At 54.9% G+C, this 12,042-nt stretch overlaps 4 protein-coding genes across 4 annotated transcripts; 3 read left to right on the plus strand and 1 right to left on the minus strand.

The window, feature by feature from the left end:
- Window positions 1–1,059: 1,059 nt before the first annotated feature.
- CPAR01_07358 (uncharacterized protein) lies at window positions 1,060–1,416 on the plus strand (the record flags this gene model as incomplete). Its single annotated transcript, XM_060491627.1, has 1 exon — window positions 1,060–1,416. A coding segment is annotated over one exon (357 nt), but the record flags the coding sequence as incomplete, so codon positions are not given.
- Window positions 1,417–4,618: 3,202 nt separating this feature from the next.
- CPAR01_07359 (eukaryotic and archaeal DNA primase small subunit) lies at window positions 4,619–6,453 on the plus strand (the record flags this gene model as incomplete). The annotated part of the gene is made up of 4 exons (XM_060491628.1): window positions 4,619–5,007; window positions 5,058–5,252; window positions 5,321–5,767; window positions 5,823–6,453. Coding segments are annotated over 4 exons (1,662 nt in total), but the record flags the coding sequence as incomplete, so codon positions are not given.
- Window positions 6,454–6,594: 141 nt separating this feature from the next.
- On the minus strand, window positions 6,595–7,986 carry CPAR01_07360 (uncharacterized protein; the record flags this gene model as incomplete). The annotated part of the gene is made up of 1 exon (XM_060491629.1): window positions 6,595–7,986. The coding sequence occupies one exon, from the start codon at window positions 7,984–7,986 to the stop codon at window positions 6,595–6,597; it is 1,392 nt and encodes a 463-aa protein (XP_060350503.1).
- An 848-nt stretch (window positions 7,987–8,834) lies between these two features.
- On the plus strand, window positions 8,835–11,716 carry CPAR01_07361 (DNA mismatch repair protein msh-2; the record flags this gene model as incomplete). The annotated part of the gene is made up of 3 exons (XM_060491630.1): window positions 8,835–8,858; window positions 8,914–9,045; window positions 9,107–11,716. The coding sequence occupies 3 exons, from the start codon at window positions 8,835–8,837 to the stop codon at window positions 11,714–11,716; spliced, it is 2,766 nt and encodes a 921-aa protein (XP_060350504.1).
- Window positions 11,717–12,042: the final 326 nt, after the last annotated feature.

Consider the following 12,042-nt stretch of genomic DNA (forward strand, 5'->3'; position numbering starts at 1 on the left):
GTCTGCTCATCTTGAAGCAGCATCTCGCTGATCCTAATCTGTCGTCCGGGGTGACCTTTCTCTGCTTTCTAGAAGGCATTGCGTAAAGGGCGTCGCAGCGCAAGCCTACCTCGTCAGCGCGTGCAGCATAGGGCAGACCAGACTCGAGCACTGACAGCAGCCGAAACCCGGCCTTCTGGGACCGCCCTTCGGTTTGAACCGACTACCTAAAAACCTCCCTCGCCAAAGGAAGCTTAGATACTGCCTGTACGAATAGTTCAGATGGGCACACGGCATTGTGCTTTCCAACCGTACCTTGCGGTGCATTCCCCTCCATCTGGCCCATGCAAGGGGTCCCAGCGAAGGACGTGTCGGCCGATTGGACTGCTCAGTCCCCGGAATACTTCAGCGTGCGGACACAAATAATTGAATTAGCTCAGCGGTCCCAGGCCGATTCCGAAACGGACAGCATTCCATCCGGCGCCAAGATCGGCAAACCAAGAAGTTGGACGGCGCCACGGCGTCGCCAAGGGTTCAACGTCGCCAAACGGACAACTAGGATGCTGTCAAAGCATGCGGCCGGCGGAGGTGACGCAGCTCGCGCCGAACTTGCCCTTCTCAGGTTGCCAACTAAAATTAAGGTACACGAAGCTTTCAATCAACCTTGAAGTTATCATCATCAACATCATCATCATGGACGTCCGAGCGGCAACATGGCCAAACATGGCACACTTGCTGATGGAGGCTGAAGTTAGCAGACAACTCCAAGCCGGCCTGTCCCATCTACACAGCGACGCTAGCCCCATTATGACGCAACTGAGGGGACGCTGCCAGTTCTGCACGGGTCACACCATCCACACCGTGACCTTGGCGCCCAGGACCAGGATCCATGAGATCTCCCGACCGATGGGAGAGGGAAAATGATGAGGCGGGACGGTAAGATTTTTCACAGCGTCAGGTGAGGGAGGTCACCGTCAAACCCCTTGGCCCTATCCACTGTCCGCCACTGGTGCTGGGGGGTTGGCCCCAATTGGCGAAACCATCCGGATTCCTACCACGACGCACGATGTAAATTGCAGAGCAGTATCCAGGGGACCAGCAGCACGTTTTGACGGCACGACGGCTGCCCGCTTCACCGCAAATACCTACTCTATTCGAACACTGTGCAGCCAACCACGGAGTCGGATATTTCCCGGCTGCCTCTCACTCTTGCCGTACGGTACCGCACTTCTGGCTGAAGGGTCTCAGACCGAGCAGTGCGAGCCTGAGATCCTCCTCTCCTTGTCAGACGTCTCCATTCGTTGGATGCCTGCGGCGGGGATTACGAGCAGGGGATCGACATTGGCGTTTCCGAAAACACTTTACACCCGCCGGATCCGAAGTCGAACACACACTCGAACACCCGTTACAGCCGCCCTGTCAGTTGCTGGTTGGTGATCGCGTCTCGAGGCGCAGAGAGCCGCTGGCGCGGTGAGCCTCCAACCGCATCCGATGTTTCTGAAGATGCAGATGCCGTTAAGCCGAGGACACCAGCAACGTTCCCGCAGTGACCAGCAGATTCAATTTTTTCTGATGAAATGTAATACTGTTACGAGGTGAGATGACTCTAGGACATCTAAGACGGGCTTGGATCCATCTAATCAGATTACCTTTCCACGCCTTCGTCCAAAACCGGCTCAATTCTTGAACAAGAAGTCAGCAATGGGCTCAGACAACATGTTTCTAGAGACACCGGACGGCACATGCTGGACAAGTCCTCTTCCCCTCAAGGGATCGTCAAGCGGCCCTCAGGATTATTGATCTGAATCCCTCTCCAGTCGATCATCCCATCCGCCAGAACCAAGTGCCTGGGACGAGATCGAATCAGGCCATATCGCCGAGCTCTACGAGTGCAGGGAGATTGGGTTCGAAGACATCGTGGCCGAGCATTCCACAGCGGGGGACCAGGCGCCGAGACACAATGTCTCGAGCTAGAGGGCGGGCGAGCGCCCGGCTCCGCGTTGTTGATGGCTTTTGCTCCCGCCCTGCCAGCCGGACGTAGCGCCGTAGACCAGCAGGTGCCGGCCATGGCCTCCTCCCTTGAACCCTTTATAGCCCTATCGCGTGGCATGTGTGGCATATATCGCCCGCATGGAAGTCCACCAATCATCTATGATCCTTCTTCCAGATTGGCCTGTTTTTTTCGAGACAGTGATTGACTGGACAACTTGCATACTGAAGACCCTTTTTGATTCCACATCACTGGCATGGAGGCGAGTTTCGCACATCGGCATCGTGTCGAGAATTACCTGGCGATCGCCAGCTGAGATACGTATTCTTCACGCTCCTGTCAATTACACACAAAGGAGATCCCTTTGAATCGTAATCCAGACCTGTCTGAGGTGAGCTTGAAGCACTGGGGGTGTTCTCATTTCAAAATCGCTGGGAAAATTCCGCAAACCAACCAGCCAATGAGATTCAACTTCGGGCGAGACGCCGCTCCAAGGGTTGAAATCATCAAGAACTTGAATCTATTGGTTGTTTGATATCCCAGTTCTGGAGGCTCTGCTATTTGACGGGCGTAGCCGGCCAAGTCATCTCGTCGCTGGAGAGCCTCCAGATGCTTACTGGAGCGATAGAGCATCCGGCGAGGGACACCTGATGCCCGAAGATCTGCCAACGAGGTCATTATCACTCGAGGCTGAGATTTTCCGGCACGGGGCTGCCGAGTCCATATGGTGGAGAACCAAGAGCCTGCAATTTTGCCGACTGAACGGGATCACGCTTAGAGTTCAAGATGAATCACGGCAATGATTTCAAACTACATCATCCCCTCTACCGGGCCCTCGTGCTAAAGATGTTGAAATGTTTGCTCTCTGTGGCGTTGATAGCTTTCCCCTGTGTAAGCAAAGGCAGCGATATCTAAGTGAGAGCGGCAGTCATGTTCTCCAGGTAAAGTAGGCTTGCAAGTACAGACCACAACTTGGCCCTGCTTTATGAGCACGAGAAGCCAGCGGCTGATCAATTTCGATCATATCTAGTAGCATATGCAGCAGACTAGCTTGCGGGATTCGAGATTTTTGGATAGCTTCACGGCCAACTTTTATGGGACGAGGAGAGCTCGACGAAGCAAGTCGAATAGAGGACACTCTGACGCCGGTGCTGACCATGATTGCTCCTGGCCCTCCGTGTTACACGGCTACTGGTGGATTCTTGTCACCGACATGGAGTTCTTGCTGCTTGAGCGAGCTCTACCGGCGTACCTCCTCACTTTCTCGTCATCATATTGATGAGACTTCAAGCCTCCCATCTGGACCTCCATCTTACTTCTCAAGTTTACGGTGAAACGAGCGTGCCTTCCAGTAGACTCTGAACACATATGAAAATGATGTTGTTTTCCGTGGCCACTGGCCTCCACCAGAAATCTCTTTCGAGCTGCCAGCATCCTTCCCAGTCACCAAGTCTCACGCTCATCCTTCCTGTGTTTGTTCACGAAGGGATGAAAGCGATGGATCATGAAACCCGTACGGGGCAATTTTGCAACGGCAGCTTCTCGTCAATGTCATGCACCGATGATATCCTAATAAGAAATCGATTTCTTTTCGCACCGTAGATGTTACGAATTCTCCATCGAATGAGGTACCAAAAGTCAAGAGATCCTACGGTATGAGGTATAGGGCTCTATGCCTTCTCTTCGGCATCTGCAGCATTGATATTGCCCACGAATGGATTGAAGAAACTCAGTCATCTGGAACCACGTTGCACTGCTGATCATGGAATGAACTACCACGGGAGCGCCTCGGCCGAGTAAGCACCTCGTGGTCAAGTATACATGGGGTTGACCTTCAGTGCTAGATCCGATACTGTGCGATGTATTCCCGCAACCACCTGTGAGGCTTTCCCAGAGACGGCGATCCAATTAAGAAAGTGCTTGGTGTCAGGGCCTCTGGTTCAGTCTTTCATGAATTTGTAGTGAACTGTTACGATGAAGTCAGTCGACAAGTGAGGGTCATTGGAATTATACGTTTAAGTGAGAGGATAGCCTGGACCGGTGCCTCGTACAATTCGCCGTGGACTCTCACTCCATATGAGGAAGCGGTCGATTAGCGGAACGGGAGTTAGCCTGGTGAAGTATTGCTAACCCTGTTTCGGGTCTCAAAATCCTGTGGGAGCCGTCAATGAGGATGAGTTTGCGGCAATCTGAGATCTATCCGGCCGAGTGAAAATCAGAGGCTCAGATAAGGAAGCAAAGAGGGATCGAATCAGGCGGAAAGAGCCAGAAAACCGGACGGTTCACGGATGGCATTGCTCTGGTAGGTGGTCTTTTACGTCAACTATTGTCATGGTGTATTGCGCCTGAATGAGTTTATGATAGACGAATGTTGGGCATCATCTGAAACGGGACCATTGAATTTTTACCTAGAAATATAGGGAAATAATACAATCCGACTCAGAATGTGAGGAACGTTGCATTGACTAGGTCCCTTCGAGGAGTTAGAGTAGTAGAGCACGGAGTAGGGTAGACGGAAGGAAGGAGGTGAAGTCGGGATGGTTCCGCTAATGACTAAGCCATTCAGCAGGGGACGGGGCCCATCCCAGCTCTTTACGCGAGAAAACGCGTCCCTGACGCGCCCCTGTCCAGCAACGCCCGCCCGCAAAGTTGCCCCGGCAAATTGCCCACCAAGACAAAGTGACCGATACTACCTTAGCAGAGCGATACTTGAAGTTGTCACCTTCAATCACCCTCACAGACATAGCGATGCCTCATTCAGTGTCACCAGAAGCAAACTCACCTCAGACCACCGCCATGACCGACGACACAATGGTCGATTCCACCGTTCCCGAAGATGTTGCCCAGGTAACGGATGGCGACGTAGCGATGGAGGAGGCCGAGGCGCCTGCGCCTGCGCCGGCCGCCGAAGAGAAGAGCGAGGTCAAGCTGGACGACCTGTTCGCAGACGCCGATTCAGACGATGAATTCCCCAGCTCAAGACCACAAGACGCTCCCTCATCGAGTCCAGATGGGGTCTTGACACCCCCTTCTCCAACGTGGGTTATCCGACATGGAATGGAGGGGCAATTGCTAATACCAGGTGTAGAGATGTTGCAGACCTCAAGGCTTCAGATCCTGAGGTGATGCGCAGTTTTTATCAGCGTCTATTCCCTTGGAGATACCTCTTCCAATGGCTGAATCACAGCCCATCACCGACCAACGACTTTGGCCATAGAGAATTCGCTTTCACGCTACAGAACGACGCATACCTACGATACCAGTCCTTTGCGAGCCACGATCTGTGAGTCTACTATGACCTTGTTACTTCACTCCTGGGAGTACGACAGAAACTAACCCCTCACACCCCAGCCTGCGAAAAGACGTTCTTCGCCTCATGCCCTCCCGTTTCGAGATCGGTCCCGTCTACACCACGAACCCGCGCGACCGCAAAACCCTCCGTAACGCCAGCGCATTCAAGCCGCTCGCCAAGGAGCTGTGCTTCGATATCGATTTGACAGATTACGACGACATCAGAACGTGTTGTGACAAGGCGAATATCTGCAATAAGTGTTGGCAGTTCATCACGATGGCGATCAAGGTCGTCGACGTTGCGCTGCGGGACGACTTTGGATTCAAGCACATAATGTGGGTGTACTCTGGTCGAAGAGGTGCCCACGCGTGGGTTTGCGACAAGAAGGCGCGCACGATGGGCGACCAGATGCGTAGGTCTATCGCGGGGTACTTGGAGGTTCTCAAGGGTGGCGCGCAGAGCGGGAAGAAGGTCAACCTGTGGCGACCGCTGCATCCTCACGTTTCGTAAGTGATGTTTGCACAACTGAGCAAGGCGTTGGAATAACTAACATGGCCGTAGACGGAGTCTGGATACCCTCAAATCACACTTCCAAGAAGATGTCCTCGAGGCTCAAGACCCCTGGGCCTCCAACGAGCGCGCGGAGCGTCTGCTCCAGCTCCTCCCGGACAAGGACCTCAACGAATCCCTTCGCAAGAAGTGGGACGCGGCGCCGGGTCGGTCATCCATTGCCAAGTGGGCCGACATCGACACCGTGGCCAAGAGCGGCGCGAGCAAGAAGCTCGATGCCAAGGCGCTGCTGGAGGCCAAGCAGGATATTGTGCTCGAGTACACGTACCCGCGCCTCGATATCGAGGTCAGCAAGAAGCTGAACCATTTGCTCAAATCGCCCTTTGTTGTCCACCCCGGCACCGGCAGGGTGTGCGTGCCGATCGACACCAAGAGGCTCGAGGACTTTGACCCGCTGGCCGTGCCGACGGTGCAGAGCCTGCTGGCGGAGATTGATGCGTGGAAGGGCGGCGACGAGGACGCCGAGGGGGCTGGGTCGCAGCAGAAGAGCGTGCAGGATTGGGAGAAGACGAGCTTGAAGCCGTACGTGGAACAGTTCCGGTCGTTTGTGATTGGCTTGATGAAGGATGAGAGGGACGTCAAGGTCAAGAGGGAAAGGGAAGAGGACAGCATGGAATTTTGAAAGCAAATCGACACGACTTTTGTATGATTGGGGGCCTTTTGGTTAATGGGTTGGTGTTTGTGGTCTGTTTTGTCCCTTTGATTCCAGACAACAAAGGGAGGGGGTATTCTATCAACTTTTTAAATCGCCTGCCATGCCTGGCTATGATGTACTCACTTCCGTCTTGCCACTCTCCTGAGCCGCCTCCGTTGATTCAGGTGCCGCCACGGTCTCCGTGATGGTCTGGTTCTCATCCACATCCTCATCATTCTCTTCCTCAAACCTGCTATCCTCAACATTATCACCCTCGCCCTCGCCCTCCCCCTGAGCAGCCGGCGTACCACTGGCACTGCCCGCGCCCTCCTCCTTCAGCTTCGCCTCCTTGCGCTTGGGGATGATCTTAAGGAACGCCTCGGCCCAGCTGCCCGTCTCGAGCCAGTTGAGCATAATCTCCACAACGTGGTTCGTCGCGAGGACCCTCCGGCTTGACAGGTTCATGTATTCCCCGATGGGCAACTTGGCCGTCCGGATGCCCATCTCGCGCGCGCGGCGGTGGCACAGGCCCTTTTCCCTGTTCCTGTCCACGAGGCCGCCAATGACATAGCTCGTGTTGGGCTCGAGGCGGTCGAGGGTGTTTACCGAGTCGGAGGAGAGGTAGACAATGTTCTTGAGCTCGTCCGCGGGTTCGGGTTCGGGATCCGGGTTCGGCGAGTCGTGGATGACGTCTCTAAACACGGCGGGCTTCTTCGCGGGTGTGCCGTCCTCCTCGGTGGGATTCAGCACGTCAATGATCTTTCCGCCGCGCGGGCCCTTCATCAGCTCGTCCGCGTCCTTGGCCGCCGCGACAAAGTCGCCCTCGACGAGCTTCACGCCCTTCCAGTGCACGTGCTGACTGCCCAGCGTACCCTCGAAGCGCTCCTTGAGCTGGCCCCCGTACGAGCTGACGTACAGGTGCGCGCGGTACCGCGACTGGCGGTTGTCCGAGTAGGACCGGGTGATCTGGCTCGCGAGCGAGACCTGCTCCTTTTCGAGCATGTACTTTTCGAACGCGCAGTCGAGGATCAGGGTGATGGGCACCTGCGTCGGGGGCACGCGGGGCACCTTGCGGCGCGGCGGGATGGTGACGGTGGACGGGTCGATACCTTTTGCTTCGGCTTCGGCCACGGCGGCGGCGAGCTCTTCGCGGCGGGCGACTTGTCTGTCGTGGCGCTTGTCTTTGCGTTTGCGCTTGCGGTCTTCGCGGCCGTCCTCCCACGCGGCTTTGCGCTTCATCTTGCGGAGCTGGTTCTTTGAGATTTTGGGTTCTTCGGAGGCGGCGCCGTCGCCGTCTGCGGCTGGACCGGATGATTCTACGTCGGCTTCCTCGCCTTCCTTTTCCTCAGCGGCTTGCGCTCCTCCTTCTACCGTGGCGATCGACGGTGCTGATGCTGCGGCACCCTCTGCGACACCACCATTGGGGGCTGAAGATGCGACGGCGGTAGTTTCTGGAGTGGTTTCGGACATCTCGAGGTCCTTTGCTGGCTGATTGACGGGTTCTGCTGCGGATGTGTCCATTGCTGCGGTGGTCGAGCTGGACGTCGATGCAAACTTTAGGTAGCGAAGTGGGGGACTTTTGCGAAATTTTGGCGATGACCACCTGCGATGGTCGTTGCCCAGCTGGTGGTGTGCGGAAAGGTTGGAGAAATACGCTAAACCGTTTGGAGCGTAATGCGGGGCAGTTGTTGGAGCTTTGCAGCTCTCCCTTGCAACGGCACCGGCGCGACAGAGAACTCGCGTTCTGAGCTGCAGTTCTCTCAAGTTCCTGAACAGCATCAACGCGGGGGCTGGGTTTCGAATGATGAGTGGACACTTATATCTATGAGAGCGTAGATAGCGTGTTTGGCAATGTGTGAGATCAGATGTCGAAAAAGACCGGCTGGTTTGCTGTTCCGTAGCCAGAGCCAAAGTCTTGATACGCAGATTACCAAAATTGTAGCTGGTCACCTACAACGGCGTTTTGCTGTGAAAGTGAGCAGACTTCTGAAAAGCGTCAACTTTGGACTGATGAGATTGAAATTTTGAGCCGTAAGTAAGCTCGCTGAATGGCATTCACAGTCTCAGCATCTTCGGCAGTGGTGGCTAGCACGGAGTAATTGAGGTGCGAATACCTAGTTAGTTAGTCCCGGCAGATTGGAGGGCGGTCAGCACTTTTGGCACCGAAATTGAACTAGCGCCAGCGCGTCGCGTCTTCCGCCAGGTAGATTTCCAGACGCGCCACACTCGGAAACCACTTTAACTTCGCTCACTCGGGAGAAGCAAAGCACCTGGTGTCACGCACGGTTTACACCACCTACATTGTCCAACTTGATTTTGCTTTCCGTTTTACCGTTCGCTATTCAATCCTTTACGATACCCTCCTCACCATGTCTTCCCGGCCGGAATTGAAGGTTTGTTTTCCAATCAATACCGACTAGACGCCTCGCTGATACGTCATCGCCATAGGTCGACGATGAACACGGCTTCATTCGCTTCTTCAGGTCGCTCCCGGCCGTCCACGAGGATACAGTTCGCATATTCGACCGAGGTGACTGGTACACATCACATGGCGAAGATGCCAACTTCATTGCCCGCACAGTACGTCTGGTCCTACATCACCTATTCACCACCATGAGCTGAGCGGTCTGACAATTCTCAGGTCTATAAGACAACATCCGTCGTAAGAACCCTCGGCCGAGATGAGAAGACGGGGCTCGCCTCAGTGACAATGACCGTCACGGTATTTCGACAATTCCTCCGAGAAGCACTGTTCAAGCTCGGCAAGAGAATCGAGATATGGGAGAGCACCGGCGGTCGCATGAACTGGAAAGTTGTCAAGCAAGCTTCGCCTGGCAACCTGCAGGATGTGGAGGAGGACCTCGGTGGTCAAATTGAAGCAGCACCGATGATGCTTGCCGTCAAGATCTCAACAAAAGCCTCGGAGGCCCGGAGTGTGGGCGTCTGCTTCGCCGATGCCAGTGTGCGAGAGCTGGGTGTCAGCGAGTTCCTTGACAACGACCTCTTCTCCAACTTCGAGGCCCTCCTCATTCAGCTCGGTGTCAGGGAGTGTCTTGTTCAGACAGACAAGGCGGATAAGAACAAGGATCCCGACCTGACAAAGCTCAAGCAGATCATCGTCAACTGCGGCGTAGCTGTCTCGGAGCGGTCTGCCAGCGAGTTCGGTACCAAGGATATCGAGCAGGACCTGGCACGTCTTTTGAAGGACGAACGCGCCACCACTCTCCTCCCACAAACCGACCTCAAGTTGGCCATGGGCTCGGCCGCGGCGCTTATCAAGTACCTCGGCGTTCTCCACGATTCGTCCAACTTTGGGCAGTACCAGCTGTACCAGCATGACCTCTCACAGTTCATGAAGCTGGATGCGGCGGCGCTCAAGGCTCTCAACTTGATGCCCGGCGCCCGCGACGGTGCCAAGTCTATGAGTTTGTACGGTCTGCTGAACCACTGCAAGACACCTGTCGGCAGCAGACTGCTGTCGCAATGGCTCAAGCAACCACTCATGAACAAAGAGGAAATCGAGAAGCGCCAACAGCTTGTTGAGGCATTCGTCAATGATACTGAGCTGCGGCAGACTATGCAAGAGGAGCACCTTCGCTCAGTCCCGGATCTATACCGCCTTGCCAAGCGGTTCCAAAGGGGCAAGGCAAACCTCGAGGACGTTGTTCGTGCGTATCAGGTCATCATTCGTCTGCCCGGGTTCTTGGGAACCCTAGAGGGTGTCATGGACGAAGCCTACAGAGACCCTCTCGATGAAGCATACACCACCCCTCTCCGTGAGCTATCCAATAGTCTTGCAAAGCTCTCGGAGATGGTTGAAACCACGGTTGACTTGGATGCGCTCGACAATCATGAGTACATCATCAAGCCAGAGTTCGACGACAGCTTGAGGATCATCAGAAAGAAGCTCGACAAGCTCAAGAGGGATATTGACCAGCAATTTTCGGATGCCGCTCGCGACCTGAAGCAGGAAGTTGGCAAGAAGATCTTCCTCGAGAACCACAAAGTCCATGGCTACTGCATGAGACTCACGAGACAAGAAGCCGGCGCAATTCGTAATAAGTCGGGCTACCAGGAATGCTCAACGCAGAAGAACGGTGTATACTTCACGACGAAGACCCTACAAAGTCTTCGCCGCGAGTTCGATCAGCTGTCGCAGAACTACAACAGAACCCAGAGCAGTTTGGTCAACGAGGTCGTCGGCGTAGCTGCGTCGTATTGCCCAGTCTTGGAGAGACTCGCTGGTGTCCTGGCACACCTGGACGTCATCGTTTCCCTCGCACACTGCTCGGTCCATGCACCTTCGGAATACGTCCGACCCAAGATTCACAAGCGGGGTGAAGGCCAGACAATCCTGAAGGAGGCTCGACACCCATGTCTGGAGATGCAAGACGACGTGCAGTTCATCACGAACGACGTCTCTTTGACTCGCGACAAGTCTTCATTCCTCATCATCACTGGCCCCAACATGGGCGGAAAGTCAACATACATTCGTCAGATTGGCGTCATCGCCCTCATGGCCCAGATTGGCTGCTTCGTTCCCTGCAGTGAGGCCGAGCTAACCATCTTCGACTCCATTCTGGCGCGTGTCGGAGCCAGCGACTCTCAGCTCAAGGGCGTGTCAACCTTCATGGCGGAAATGCTCGAGACGGCCAACATTCTCAAATCGGCCACGGCCGAATCGCTCATCATCATTGACGAACTCGGTCGCGGCACATCAACGTACGACGGCTTCGGTCTCGCGTGGGCCATTTCCGAACACATTGTCAAGGAGATTGGCTGCTTCGCCATGTTCGCGACGCATTTCCACGAGCTGACGGCCCTGGCGGACGACCATCCGCAGGTGCACAACCTGCACGTCACCGCGCACATTGGCGGCGGCGGCGGCGAAAACAGCAAGCGCGAGGTGACGTTGCTGTACAAGGTCGACGACGGCGTGTGCGATCAGAGCTTCGGTATCCACGTTGCAGAGCTGGTCCGCTTCCCCGACAAGGTCGTGCGGATGGCGAAGCGCAAGGCTGACGAGCTGGAGGACTTTACGTCCAAGCACGAGGACCTGGGTCTCAAGTACAGCAAGACCGATATCGAGGAGGGCAGCGCGCTGCTCAAGGAGGTGCTGCTCAAGTGGAAGGAAGAGGTCGCCGCTGGGCAGATGAGTAAGGAGGAGATGGTCTCTAAGCTCAAGGGGCTCGTCATGGCGGATGAGAAGTTGCTTGCGAACCCCTTTTTCCAGTCTGTCAAGACTTTGTGAGGGCAACCCCAATGATGGCTGCCCTCGTTTGATAACTTTGCGCAAGGCGTTGGGGGTCTAGGTCACTGGTGTACAATATTACGATCAATATGCTGGCTTCTGAAGAAGAATGGCTTTTATTAAGGACGGCAGAACTACAATGGGAGGCATGTAGCAAGACAACATCGGATCACTCTATGCGACGTTCTTGATTAATAGTGCCAGCGCAAAGTGCAATGCATACCTAGAGACTTGGGATTGTTAACACCTTGTACGATGCATCCCGTGAGGGTATCAAAGTAGAATTGTTGTCGTGGAACAAATCAGACAAATGATAGAACGGTAAA

This window comes from Colletotrichum paranaense (assembly GCF_030867605.1).
Source record: "Colletotrichum paranaense strain IMI 384185 chromosome Unknown Scaffold_5.1, whole genome shotgun sequence".
Lineage (NCBI taxonomy): Eukaryota > Fungi > Ascomycota > Sordariomycetes > Glomerellales > Glomerellaceae > Colletotrichum > Colletotrichum paranaense.